General features: G+C 33.9%; 1 protein-coding gene across 1 annotated transcript; it reads left to right on the top strand.

The window, feature by feature from the left end:
- Window positions 1–13,889: 13,889 nt before the first annotated feature.
- Window positions 13,890–14,960, top strand: LOC108472903 (protein BIG GRAIN 1-like B). The gene has a single exon (XM_017774465.2). It carries the CDS (start codon window positions 13,890–13,892, stop codon window positions 14,958–14,960), a length of 1,071 nt encoding a protein of 356 aa, XP_017629954.2.
- Window positions 14,961–15,749: the final 789 nt, after the last annotated feature.

Raw genomic sequence — 15,749 nt, 5'->3', positions numbered from 1 at the left:
AAACAAACAATCATCCACGACTGCCATGTCCTGCTTGACCACGACCATAACCATCACGACATCGACCATCACGATAACCTCTTCGCTGGGCACTGTGGTTGTGGAACCCACCTCTACCACCACATTCACCTCTATCTACATGTCACATACACATCACTTTCAATGCCTCTAAAGCTGTTCATGCTCTTTTAATGATTACATCCAAATTTAGGGCAGTTTCGCTTCTCATTCTCTCTCTTGGTATTATGCTTATATTGCTATTATCTGTCTCTGTACATTAAGGGCAATATACATATTAAGTGTGGGGAGGTTATTTATGTGATTATCAGAAAAAAAAACCTGAATTTTTATCTTGTTCGCAAATAATTCCTCATATTACTATTAGAATGAATCTTGATTGACTTATGATTTTTATTGATATGTTTTGAATTAAATCATAGGTAACTGCGCATTGATTATTTAAACTTTAAGACACTTGAGGATTAAGCATGATAAGTTGACTTTTGAAAATTAAAATTTGTAGGTTGTTTCCCTAAATCGAGGTATGATCTTAAAGCTTTGAATTTACAGGATTGACATCAAATACCCATAAATTTCGTGAGATTTGAGCCTTTTAGAGCATATATTTTTCCTGCTCACTGATTGTTTTTATGAGTGTGTCAACATTGATTTGCTATTCTAGAACTTGCATCGATTATACATGTCAAGACCACACCTTTGATTTGATATACTGAAATGATAAAGGCACTTAGGTTCTAACCCATTTACCCCATAAAAAGCCTACCCACATAATTGACCCCTAGTGAACCCCTTTGAGCCTTAACTATTAATTCTCGACTTTACCCCTTAATTTCAACCTACAACTTAACCCTTTTTTGATTCGTTAAGAATTTCTCTCTTTTCATTAACTCTCTTTTTATCGAGATTTAATTTGATTAGTTACCTAATTATGTTCGTTCGTTCCAGTTGCTGAATTATTCCCTATTATGTATTTTCCATTATTGTGCTTGTTCTTATTCTTAAAAAAAATCGTATATTCATTCAAATTACATATTGTTCTAAAAGATCTTGGATAAGTTATCATATTGTGAGAAAAGCTCCCTTCATGAGTTTGGTTAGTGTTAATTCTGGCACTTGTTTGTAATTCAGTGATCAGCTTTGTTTTTCTAAGTTTGGTAATCTATTAAATTAATCTCGATTCTAACCCTCTTTTTCAGCCTTTATCCACACCTTTAACCAAAGCCCTATTACAACCCTGTTAAAGACCTTTTGATTTGTGTATCATTTCATTATAGTGGTGGAGATTTGATTTTCATGCAAGCTTATAGTAATAACATCCCATGTTTGATTATTGGGTGCTTAATTATTGAACCTTAAACACTTTGAGTGATTTGAGTGAATCATTAGTGAGGATGTCAACCTTGTCAATTTGGAATTAAAGGTGATTACTTAGATAAAGAGGGATACCTATGATTTTATGATTGAAATGCTCAATTTGGATTGTTTGAAACTTTAATGTTCTTATAGTTAAGCTCTTAGCGTATGATTACTTGTGGATTATTTCGAACATTATTGATGAGAATTATAAGTTGAGAAAGATTTATTTTAATTGTAAGTTAAGGATTTTGCTTGAGGACAAGCAAATGCTTAAGTATGGGGATATTTGATAAACCGTAATATATACATATTTTTACCTCATGCTTGACATATTTATGGATGATTTTTCCTTGATTTTATTGAATTCGATGTTCCTAATCCTTTAAATTCATATTTTATACTCAGAAGAGCTTAGGATGGCGAAAAGAGCAAGAAACGGGCCAAAAATAGACAAATTGGGCCCTAAATCAGTGTTGCACACGACCTAGGCACTTCCACACGGGTAGTCCACATGCCCGTGTGTGACACACGGGTAAACCACATGCCCGTGTGTCATGGCTGTGTCGACATTAATCCAAGTCAGAATTGCACACGGCCTGAGGACCTTCACACGGGCGTGGCACATGGCTGTGTCCTTATCGAGCCCAAGTCTAATTCTACTCGAAAAAGGCTAATTTTGGGCATTCAGAAGCCTATATAAACACCCTAGAAGAGATTTAAGGGGACACGGAGAGTAGAAGACAGAAAAGTACTCAAGAACAGCCGTCGAAATCATCTCAAAGACAGGATCTACATCAAGACTGAAGATTTCCATCCAATTTCCTAGAAGTTCTTTGGGTTCTTTATGTTTTGTTGTTTTCCATACTTTGAGATGTTTTCCATCATTATTATTGTGAACTAAATTCCCTAAATACCTAAGGGAGATGAAACCTAGGACGAATCTTATTACTCTTTAATTTATATGATAAATACTTGTTCTTATTCTTAATTGTGAATTTTAATCCTTGCTTTAATATTCCAGGATATTAATTCAGGTCTTTGATGTGTTTATTCAGTAAAGGAAAAGCCCCTGTTTAAGAGTAGATCATTCATAATTAAGCGGAGTTGCATGCAATCCTAGAGATAGGACAACATAAATCTGCCGAATTAGAGTCAAATCTAATAAAGGAATCCATAGATCAAGTTAATACGACTATAGGGGTTTTAATTAGAAAGAGATTTCAATTAATCAACCTAGAGTCAGTTGTTTTTAGTCTCGAAATGGATATTAACATAAATCAGGGATTTCTACAGAATAAGTCAAGTGAATAAATAGTCTAATTCAAAGGTAATAAGTGAAGTCTAGGTGGATTCTTTCTTGGGTATTGTCTTCTCAATTGGTTTTTTCAAAAGTATTTTTCCAACCTTAATCTCTGTCGTAATCTTAGCTAATTAGATAATTAGTTTTAGGTAAACATTCTCTAAATTTTTAGGCTAGATAATAAAAAGATAGTTATTACTAGTACTTTTAGTCCTCGTGGATACAATATTTCCGGTCTCACCATAACTACACTACTGTTCGATAGGTGCATTTGCCTTAAGTCAAATTTTTAGTTAGTTTAGCGACCATCAGAAGGAACTTGAACATTCAGCTAAGAACATCACTTGCATATCAAGATAGACCTCATACAGATTTAGATTGCGGAAAAGCGAAAGTTTCGGATTGATCAACTATGTTTTTATGCTTTGTTATCGAGGTAAGTTCGTATGATTAAATAACGTTTTAATGTTATGTTGATCTATATGTTAATATGTTATTTTCCATGTAACTAAATGATGTAAATCCAACAATTTCATGATGATTATCGAGCCCTGTAACACCCTTAACCCGTAACTGACATCGGATTAGGGTTACGAGGCATTACCAGACAAACAGAACATTTCAAACCAATTCAGAATCACAGATATCATATAACATCATTTCATAAGCAATCATTTCTTAAGATGGTCTACTAGACCTAAAATGCAGTTTTAAGAGACAGTCGGGACTAAACTGAACACATTAATAAAGTTCAAAACTTTTAAAAAATTTCCATTCTATAGAGGTCACATGCCCGTATGACCAGGCCATGTCCCCCACACGAGTATCAGACACGCCCATGTGAACCAGCCGTACCAAAACAGAGCTTATATACTGACTTATTCCCACGGCCAATAGACACGCTCGTGTGATTCTTAGCTAGCTACTAACTTAAGCCCACAGCCAACAGACACGCCCGTGTGCTATGGCCGTGTGGCACAATGCAGGCTTGGTTTAAGCCAATTTTCCACCCTTTTATGGGTCATTCCTACAAGCCAAATTAAACAACATTCATACAAAATATTCAGCCAATTTCATGCTCAAAACATGCTTCATTACAACTATTTCATCATCATTCAAAACTCATTCAAACCATACCAAAACTTAACACAAACATACCATTTGATAGCCAACTTTCGTTGCATAACCTATATTTACAATTCAAAACTTAATACATAAACCTTCTAGCCTATACATGCCATACTTTAAAATATTTACACTTTCAAGAGTACCAAAATGGGTTCGATAGTGTGGTGACGATCCTCAACTATCCTTGAGCCTTCAGTAGCTACTATAACTGTAAAATAGGAAGAAATCACACAGAGTAAGCTGCAAAGAGCTTAGTAAGCCAAATACAATTGGTCTAACTACTAAAGTATATAAATACAATTCACCCATATAGATTCATAACCATTTTACAGAATAATTCATAAACTTAACCATGCTCCTTTGTTTGCATATATGTCATGCTTCATTTCCATACATATTTCACAGAGACAGAGTTTTTCATATTCAGAAATTTAGTACGATACAAATGTACCTGCATAGCTTATACATTTCATATACCCAATCTCAGATTTCCTACGCTATCATCAGACGGGTCAGAAACAATATAGATGCTCATAAACAAGTACAATGTCGACATCCCAGACGTGATCTTACATGTAATTCAATATCGATGCCTCTGTCCCAGACAGGGTCTTACACGAAATCAGATACGATGCCGATGTCCCAGACATGGTCTTATACATAAATCTCAATTGAAGCCTGTGTCCCAGACACGATCTTACACGATGTCTCAGACAGCTGTCAACTTTTCTTAGAAACATACAGAGCTTTTTAGATATTAACATATTATCATACTTTACTCCAAAGATATTCATGAGGCACTCAAGGCCATCCAATACAAATTACAATTTATATGTGCAGAATTTATTTCAATTAACACGTAATTGTAATTTGACTTACCTCGGACGGATTTCAGATAAAACGAGTCGTCTATTCAACTATTTTGGACTTCCCCCGATCTAAGTCTGATTTTCTTTGTTCTTGATCTAATACAATAAAAATTCAACCATTCAATCATTCATTTCATTCATTTCATTCAACTTAATCCATATACACATATTTAGGGCACTTTGCATTTTAGCCCTTACATTTTCACACTTTGACAATTTAGTCTATTTTTCACAAAATCACAAATATGGAAAATTTCTTTGCAACAAGGGCTAGCTGAATTTTCATGGCTTCTATATAATCCCATACAACATGTTTAATTTACAATTTAGTCCTTTAAAACCTCATTTTCAAAATTTAACCCAAATAGCTCAATTTCATCAAAAAGTCGAAGACAAAACTTATAACTCATCTACCAAGCCTTCATAATTCATCCAAAAACATCACAAAACTCATGATATCAACAATGGAATTTCATGAAATCTTTAACAAAAACAGAAATTTAGACATGGGCTTTGAAGAACACAAAGTAACAATCACAAAAACGTAGAAATTATCAAAAATCGATCAAAAATACATACCTAATTGATGCTTGCAAATGCCGAAATCCTAAGGCTCTTTTTCTTTTTATTTTTCTTGGTATTTTTGGCAAGAACAATTGGGAAATGGCTAATTTCATGCATTTTGTTTACTTTAATTAACATAAAATACTAAATACCAATTTTACCCCATTTATTAAGCCATTAATAAATCATTATAATAAGGCCATAATAGTCCACTCATGTTTCCAATGGTTTAATAACAACTTAAGGACCTTTACTATAGAAACCCAAGCCAAATAAGCACTTTAACAATTAGCATGCAACTTTTGCGTTTTACGCGATTAAGTCCTTATTCATAATTAAGCACAGAAACAGACAAATTAAATCACAGAAATTTCGCAGATATAAATTCACATATCACAGACACAGAAAATAATATTAAAATATTTTTCAAACTCGAATTTGTGGTCCCGAAACTAGTATTCCGACTAAGGTCTAAACCAAACCGTTACAAGCCCCGTTTGAACCTTAAGAATTCGTAGGATACAAATGTCATGTCATTAGGGCTTTCATATTTTGGGTGTTGGTCTTGAATGTCCTACAGATGGCTAAGGCCTTACATTTTTTATGGATACACCACAGTTCGTGTGAGCAACATCGCGTAGCTTACATTCCGACCCACAGCTCGTGTGAGCAATGATGTAAAGGAAAAGGAAAGGTTATATGTTTAGAAGACTTTGTGTGAGCTTTCCGGTGTATCCGATGTTATTCTGAATGGTTCAACTGGTATGAAAAGGGAATGAATGGTAAGTGTTCAAGTGAACTATGTTATGAATCTATGAAAAGGATTGAAATAGAAATGTTCAATGAGAGTATATCTATGTTCATGAAATAAATGAATTCAAAAGTATTATGTTCATGTACATCTAGCTTACCTTATGATATTTCAAGTGAATTATGTGTTAATGCACTAACATGTGTTGTTGATAGTGCTTAGGCTTGTGCCGAGCTTATGGTTGGATTATATCATGCTTAATTTTAATGTTGTGCTTGAAATGATAAGTTATGTTCATGTTTTACGAACTTACAAAAAGTTATATGCTTACATAGTTTTCTTTCCTATATTTTATAGATAATCAAAAGCTCAATCGGTTTAGAAGCTCGTCGGAGATCTATCACACTATCCAACGATTATATTGTTAGTTTTTGATCTTTTTGTCAAGGTTATAATGACATGTATAGGTGGACATGTGTTTGAATGTTAGTTGATAAGTTTGGCATGTATATGTTATTTTGGGTGATGTACTTTTGGTACTTTTAATACCTTGTTGGCATGTGTTAATATGGCTAAGTTATGATGCATGTTTGGGTGACCAAATAGTATGATGTTTATAATCATGGTATATTTTGGAAGTGGTATTGAATTATATATTAATGATTGAGATATGGTAAGTGTACATGTTTAAGTATGTTTAAATGATTGTAATTGAGGTACCTTGTATAGCATATTGGTTGTATGATAATGATCTATTGAAGCCTTGAAATTGTACACAAAATGCTTTTAGGTACATGCTTGATTTGGGTGATGGAAATGGCTTGATTTTGGCCAATTTCATGTCCACACGGCCTGAGACATGGGCATATGCCTCAGCCATGTGTCCTCTGTAGGTTTTAAGGTTTGCAAGTCAGGCTGTTACACGGCCTAGTATACGGCTTGGCATACACGCGTGTGTGGCCATTTCAAGAGTTACACGGCATAACACACAGGCGTGTGGCTTGGCTGTGTGACCCAACTTTGAAAGTTACATGGGCACGGACACGGGTTGGAACACGGCCGTGTGTCTCAGCCGTGTGAGACACATGGCCATGTGACCCCTATAGTTTAATTTTTCCAACTGTTTCTTAAATGTTTCAAATGTTTTCAATTTAGTCTCGAATTATTTCTAACGTATTTTTAGGGCCCCGAGGGCTCAGTTAAGGGACAATATGCATGTATATGAATGGATTATGTTATGTTTATATTAATGTTTGGAAATGTATGTTTTTATGTTACATTTATCCGATAGTGCTCTATAACCCTATTGTAACACCCTTCACCCGTATTCAATGCCAGAATAGGGTTACAGAGCATTATCGGACTTATAAAACAATTAAACATTCACTTTGTATACATTTTCACATTTCATATAGTTATCATTCAATATTAATCAATATGTCTCTAATACGAGCCTACGACGATCAAAACATGCATTAGGAGTGGTTCGGGACTAAACCGGTAACTTAGAAAATTTTTCAACACTTAGAAATTTTTTTCATAAAACAGGGGACACATGCTCGTGTGACGGCCCATGTCACAGGCCATGTGGACATTCAAAATGGAGCACATGGCCGTGTCCCAGCCCGTGTCCAACCCTGTGTAACTCTCTGACTTGGGTCATACAGCCAACACATACGCCCGTGTGCCATGCGGTGTGCTAGACCGTGCCAATCCTGTAGGGTATACTGACTTATGCCATACAGCTAAGTCACACGCTCGTATGTGAAGCTATGTGGAGCATACTGACTTGATTTTAATTTCAACACCAGGGGACACACGGCCATGTAACATAACTGTGTGTCACACACAGCTGAGACACACGCTCGTGTGGACCAAAATAGGCTATTTACCAAGCCATTTTGCCACCCAAACTTGTGCTCACCTACATCAACTCAAAGGCACCAATACATAGCATCAATAGGCATTTCAATTCAACCAATTCAAACATAATTCATGCACATTCAATACTCCCATTCTCTATACACATTTATCTCAAAACACTTATATGCATTATTTCAACAAAACATTTTACCTTACTTAAAATCTCAAACATACAATAGCCATTTCCAACCATTAGCTACCTTAAATGCTAAACTACCACAAACCATTTGCAAGCAATTATGAACCACATCATAGGCCATTCTCACATATATACATATACATCCAAAACAACCAAATTAAGCCAAATCTCATGGCTATATGTACAAACCAAAACGTGTACATTTACAAGCCAATTCAAATGGCTTAATTCATTACCAACACATAACCAAAAAGACCAAAGTCCCTATACATGCCATATACTCAAAACATGAACTTAAAAGTACCAAATTGATAATTGGATAGTGTGATGATGTCTCCGACCATCCCCAAATCTGAACTAGCTTTCAAATCACTATAAAACACAGAGAAATACACAAAGTAAGCTTTATAGCTTAGTAAGTTCTTATAGCATTTATATCAATTCATCATATAAACTCAAATTAAGCCAAAAACATAACATAGCATATCACATAATGAATCACCAACCTACCACATTTGCATCCACTAAATTAGATTTAATTTCCATATTTTTCATCGTTTCAGTGTATTACTTGGTTCCTGTACATACCTGTACCTTTCCGTATTTAACTCATACTCGTTCACATCTTTGACATGTTCGTTAAACTATTCAAAATATTTTTGGATACTCGAGAAACTCACATACTTAGTGCCAAATAAATAGTAGAAGTTGTATCAATCTCACACACTAAGTGCCAATATATATATATATATATATATATATATATAGCCGAAGCTATCTCGATCTCACACATCTCGATTTCACACACTAACTGCCCATAATTAGCCGAATCATCGTCAAACACGAATGTAGTCTCGTATACACAGTTTATGCAATATCAAATAATTTAAAATATAATTATATCAATGCTTATAACATACGAACTTACCTCAGATGTAAAAACGACTAAACTAATCGATTAGTCGAGAACTTTATTTTTTTCGGTCTAGATCCGAGTTCTGCTTTTCTTGATCTATATGTAATAAAAATCAGCTTATTTAATTATCTCACTATTCAATTTAGTCCAAAATTCACTTTAAATCACTTTTACACATTTGCCCCAAATGTTTCACATTTTTACAATTTAGTCCTTATTTCATAAAATCCCAAATTCATGAAATTCAATACCAACCCATGCTAGGAAAATTATAATTAGGTCTCTAGCAGTACATATTTTTCATTTATTTAATATTTTAACCACTAAATTCACACATTTCACAATTTAGCCCCTGATTCGCGTTTTCACTAAAAATCACTGAACAAAACTTGTATATCTATCAACAAGCATTCATAATCTATCAAGAAACTTCAAAATTCATGCTTATTCATCAATGGAAACATTCAAAATCTTTAAAAATTTTGCAAAATAGTCCCTGGGCTAGCTAGACCTAATTGCAACGATCTCAAAAACATAAAAATCATTAAAAACGGGGCAAAAACATATTTACAATTGAGCATCAAAATGGTCAAACCCTAGCAAGCTCTCTTGGTTCTTTATTTTCTTTAATTTTCAATGGAATGAAGAAAAGATGATGATGAATTATGATTTCTATTATTTTAAGTTAAGTTATTTTTCAAATTACGATATTAACCTTGTCTAAAAACATTAGAAATCACTTAATATATACCCATAATTGTCTGCTCATAATTAAAATGGTATATTTACCACATAACGACTTCCACTATTTAATTTCATAGGCATTTTATACCTTTAACTAATAGAACAGCACTTTTGCACTTTATGCGATTTAGTCATTTTAATCAAATTAAGCACTCAATTGACAAAATTTCTTAACGAAATTTTCAAACAACCATTCAATCATGCTGTAAACATTAAAATAATAATAATAAAATAAATATTTTGACTTTGAATTTGTAGTTCCGAAATCACTGTTCCGATTTGACTAAAAACAGGTTGTTACAACTATTCCGGCAACAGATATGGGTTAGAGGTGTTACAAAAACTTTAAGAAACCATCAATGACATATTTTCAAAACTTTAATAGTTTTGAAGAATAACATACGAATCAGCTAGATTAAGCTCCCGATATTTCAAAAATATAAAAATTACAAGAAAATGACTAAATTGCACTAACCAATTCAAGTTTGAAATTATTGAACCCTAAGGTCGTTCTTCCCCAATTCAGTTGAAAAGAAAGAAAACATTTATGTTTTCTCTTTCTCCCCAATTTCTTACTTTTTTAACCTAATGTTTTTTAATAATTTAATATTATATTTATTTTATAATTTTAATTAAACTAAAATATTATTACATATATATATATATATATATATATATATATATATATGTGCACATACATAGTTAGAAACCAACCACCATAATTATTAGATGGTATAATCACCATAATAACCCCTATTTTATTTCTAATTATTAATTTCCTTAGTAATGGAATTTTAACACTTTATTACGATTTAGTCTCTATACCTTAATTAATCACTAATTCGATAAAATTATCTATCCAAATTTCAATTCATTTCTAATATATCTCTATAAATATTTACTAAAAATATTTACTAAAATATTCTGGACCCGATTTATAGAAACAGGGTCCTGAAACTGCATTTTTTGACACTATTGACTTTCAGGTCGTTACACTTATGGACTACTTATGAGTTCTCCGACTCACGAACATTCCAACATAAGGGTTTCATTGTTCCCAACCGACCCGCACTGCGGAGCTTGCTAATATATTGTCTTGTGGCCCATTCCCAAAATTTGAAGTAGTAGAAACTGTTGGAACATTTTGTCCAGTATGAAGCCTTTTTTTACCATCTGCCTCTCCTATTCGATTTTCCTCAGAGCCCATATCCATCAAATCTATAGTTGGCCCCATCTACTTTTTTTTTCCTTATCCAACTCCATTACCTGTTATCCTTGAAATCCCTCTTAAATTAACTCCTAAATTTATGCTTATCTAATGTAACAGATGAAATTTTCAAAAATCCTTTGAAAATATTTCCCTACCTAAATCGAATCCCACCTAATTAGGAGCCTTATCATCCCTTTCCTTCCGTGATAGGTGCCAAAAATAACATATTTTAGTCTCATTCTTAATGCTTTTTTGGGTAATTATTCTATATTAATGGTGAATTTTATGCTCCTAATCCTTTAAATTCATGTTTTTATACTTAAGAGAATATTTGGGAGCAAACGGAACGAAAAACGGGAAAAAATTGAAAAACCATAGCAAGTTACAAGAGCCACATGGGCTGGACCATTCCACACAGCCTGGACACACGACTATGTGAGCCAAACGGGCTGCCATATGGCCATGTGACAGGTCGTGTCAATTTCACAAATTGCACTCAAAATAGTAGAAAAACGCGATTTTTAAGGTTTTTTTTAGGCATTCTAAGACCTATATATGACAAAAATAAGAAGATAGGAGGGAGCTGTCATAGAATATTTAAGAAAACAACTCGAAAAACACTATTGAAGCCAATTCTGAAGCAGATTTCCGTTAAGATTGAAGACTCCCAATTGATTTCTCAAAAGATTATAATAAGTTTTTTTTTTCTTTCAGACATACTATCTCTAGGATGTTTTTATTTGCAAGCATGAACTAATTTTCTAAATACCTAGGGAGATGAACCTTATGATGGATTCTGTCTTTTGATTTTTATTTTACACAATAAATAGTTAGATCTTGTTCTCAGTTATGTGTGATTAATTCTTGGTTTAATATTTCTAGACTATTGATCCATGTTTGATGTGCTTATATCAGAGGAGGAATAAACCCTGTTTAAGAGTAGATCTAGTGTAATTGAGTGGAGTTGCTTACAATCCTAAAAATAGGACGACATAAATCTATCAGATTGGAGTCATATCTAATAAGGGGATCTATAGATTGAGTTAATGCGATAGTAAGGGTTTTAATTATAAAGAAATTTTAATTAATCAACTTAGAGTCAGTTGCTCTTATTCTTAAAGAGAGATATTATCATTATTTAGGATTTCTACAGATCAAGATACTAAGTGAAAAAATTGCGTAATTAAGATTGATAGTGACTGATGAAATCTAGGTGGGTTATTTCTTGGGTATTGTTTTGCTTCTTGGTTGTTAACTGATTACTTTTCTGATTTGTTCTTTGTCACGTTTGTAGTTAATTAATTTAGTTAGTTTTAGTTTTCAATTAATCATTCGAATTTATCGGTTAAATAATGAAATACGATAATTACTAGTACTTTTAGTTTTCGTGGAAACGATATTTTTGCTCACCGTAACTATACTATTAATTGATAGATGCACTTGCCTTAGTCGAATTTTTAGTTGGTTTCGTGGGCATCATCCCGCAACCAAAAACTCACCACTAGCATCACCCTTCACTAGTTGGCTCTTAAAGAAACATTCCATTCCTTAACTAGCTCTTTATTCCCCTAAACAATTTTGATCAAATAGAAACTATCCCCATGCCCTAATCAACCACACAGAAAACATAATCGTAAAAGTCTTTCATGCTGGAATTTATCATAAACACATATCATAACTCTAAGTAGCCTCTTCACTACCTACATCAAACTACCACACCTCATCCTCCCTTCCCCCAATTGTGAGATTTGCCAACTCCTCCTCTATATCCACAACGACACTGCTGGAATCACACTCCCATAATCATAAATCAAGAAAACCAATGAAAACAGAAACTACCAAACAAAAAAAAAAAGGAAAAAATAGGGCAGCATGCCACAAGAGCAAATAGAAAAAACGTGCCACAAGAATAGATTTTATCTGAAAGCAACTTTATATTTTTTACACAATCACATTTTTTAAACTACCTAAATTTAGATGAAAAATAATAAAAAAATTTGTAGGTTTTTTTTCAAAATCATCCTTTAGAAGTTCATTTTACTTTGTGATTATTTAGATAATTTATTTGTAATAGTTTGATACTTGTGATCACTCATATTTGTATTTTACTTGTTACACTTTAAAAATAATATAATAACATTTTAGTAAAAAAAAAGCCTCTCTTTTCAATTGAAAAACTTATAATAAATTAATAAATAATCTGAAATATGTTATATATGGTAATAATTTTGTAGTATTCATTAAAGAAAACGAAATTTGCTTTCATTGGAGTATATCTATTTTCTGATTCAGGTAGTAAAAACAGGGTGATAACTAGTACAAATTAGTGAATGAAAGCGAAAGATGAAAAGGACCAAACAATACGCACTTCATTGGAATGTAATTGGCCACTGCCTCAGCAATAACCCCCCTCAAAAAACCCAACCCCTTTGCAGTTTAAAAACATCATCAAACTTCAAACAAAAAAAGAAAAAGTTACCCGCACAATCAAACCTGCAACAGCCTGGCACCCCCACCCGCACGCGCGGCACTCCCTCCTGCTTTCACTTTTTCCTCAGTTACATCAACAGCAAGTACACACACAATTGTCTCTTTTTCTTTGCTTTTTTCACAGTTCAAATCCCCCCTACTTGTTTATGCTACACTAATACTTAACAAACATATATATATATATATATACTAGTAATAAACAGAACAGTCCAGTTCACATTGAGGAATTTTCTTCTATTTCTATACCCATTTCTCTCTCTCTTTCACATGATCTACTTGCATTCACTACTTAATTGTGTCTTTGCAGCTTTTGACACTTTCTAAGTAGACATTAAAGCCTTAAATTACCCCCTTACTGTCCTTTTCTTTTGTGTCCCTTCTTTAATCTCAAAATTCCCTTGTTTTTCCCCTGTATAAATCTCTGTTTCCCCTGTTTTTGTTTTGTGTGTGTATGCAAAACAAAGAAAAAAAAAACACCATGTATAGAAGAGAGAGCTCCGTGATAGATACTACGGTTCCTCAAAGAAGAAGAACCCCTTCTTTCTCTTCAACTCTTTTGGATGCAATTTATCGTTCCATCGATGAATCAAACGAGCCGACATTGTGCAATTACAGGGAAACCAAAACAACTAAGAAGCAGAGAAGTGGTTCCAGTCTTCGACGGGCTATTATGATTGAGGATTGGGTTGAAAAGCAGAGCAATCAGGACTCAGCATCGCATTTCAACTCCACTTCGACCTCCTCCGATTCTAGCAATGGCGCTATCTTCTCATCTTCCGAAGCCGAGTCGAGTTACAAACAGAAATCGAGAAGATCGAAACCGGACAAGAAGGACAATCAAGAGAAGGCCAAGAGAGAAGGAGGTGGTGGTGGGTTCAACAAAACAAAGCTGAAAGCATTGAAAATCTATGGTGAATTGAAGAAAGTGAAGCAACCCATTTCCCCTGGTGGTCGTATCACTAACTTCATAAACTCCATTTTCAATGCTAATGCCAAGAAAGTGAAGATGTGCTCTAATGGAGTTTCAGAGGATGTAAATTTCCTACGAAAATCAAAATCTTCAGCTTCATCACCCACTTCATTTTCCAGGTCTTGCTTGAGCAAAACACCTTCTTCAAGAGGTAATAACAATAACAAGTACAGTAATGGCAATAAAAGGTCAGTTAAATTTTGTCCAATTACTGTCATTTTGAATGAAGATTCCAGTCCTTGTGGCCATAAAAATATATACAGCGATGATCCCAGATTAATGTCCACCTCAACTGTTCAAAAGACTGTTAAAGAATCTGCAGGTAGCACCAGTAAAGCAAGTGATTATCTAAGGAGCTATCAAAGAAGAGGTATCGGGAAACTGGATTTGAGAGGCTTTATTGAAGATTATGATGATGAAGAAGATGACGACGACGATGATGGACTGAGTTGCTCGAGTTCGGATCTTTTCGAGTTGGATCATCTCATTGGAATTGGAAGGTATAGAGAGGAGCTGCCAGTGTATGAAACTACTAGACTGAAAACTAATCAAGCCATTGTTAATGGCTTCATAGTGTAACCTCATTTCTCTCTCTCTCTCGTTTCATCTTTCAAATTGTAATTATTGGCTTTGGGGGTTTCCAAATTGAAAATTCAAGTTATTTGAGTGACTATGATTCTCTATACCTTTGCTAAGCTTTGAAAATGGAAAAGAAAAAATCACTAAGATGGTGAAAATTACTAAAGCTTTAGAACAGTGGAGATCAATGTTATTCTTCACACAGTGATGAGTGAACCGTTAAAGCAATACAGAAAGTCGAAATAACAAAGAAAAAAAGTGAAAAAGGAAAGAAAAGCAGACACAAATCTTCACCCCACGAGAGAAGGGAGAAAGTGAAAACTCTTTGCTTTATTTAGCACATGGCCTCAACATCCCAACATAAATTAGTTCCCCCTTTAGGTCACAAAATTAAAAATAAAAAAATTTCCATCATTAAAATCATTTTCCCCATTTCTTCACATATATGATGAATTTCGATATTCGAAATTCAGATTGATCGGTAAAAGTATTTTACAGGTCCTTGTGTTGCAGAGTGTATGTTAAGTCTCTATACAAAAGCTTTGGACTGGCATTTATTTTAATATAAAGAGTAATGCCATTCCTTACTGGCAAATTTGGCATTGGCTTGAGTCGATTATCACATCAATACTTAGATTTTGTTGGACAGATCCATGGCTATGACGTTGGAAATGGACCTTTAAATTTCTAAAACAGTCGACAAAAGAGACAGCTGATGCTTGACAGTTTTGCCAAAGCCAACTGCTGGAGTTGCCTAAATTCTGTCTTGACCTTGACCTTGTACTTGTA

This window comes from Gossypium arboreum, chromosome 6 (assembly GCF_025698485.1).
Source record: "Gossypium arboreum isolate Shixiya-1 chromosome 6, ASM2569848v2, whole genome shotgun sequence".
In the NCBI taxonomy this organism is placed as follows: Eukaryota; Viridiplantae; Streptophyta; class Magnoliopsida; order Malvales; family Malvaceae; genus Gossypium; species Gossypium arboreum.
The sequence above is the reverse complement of the archived record's forward strand: the minus strand, read 5'-3'. Positions and strand labels throughout refer to the sequence as shown.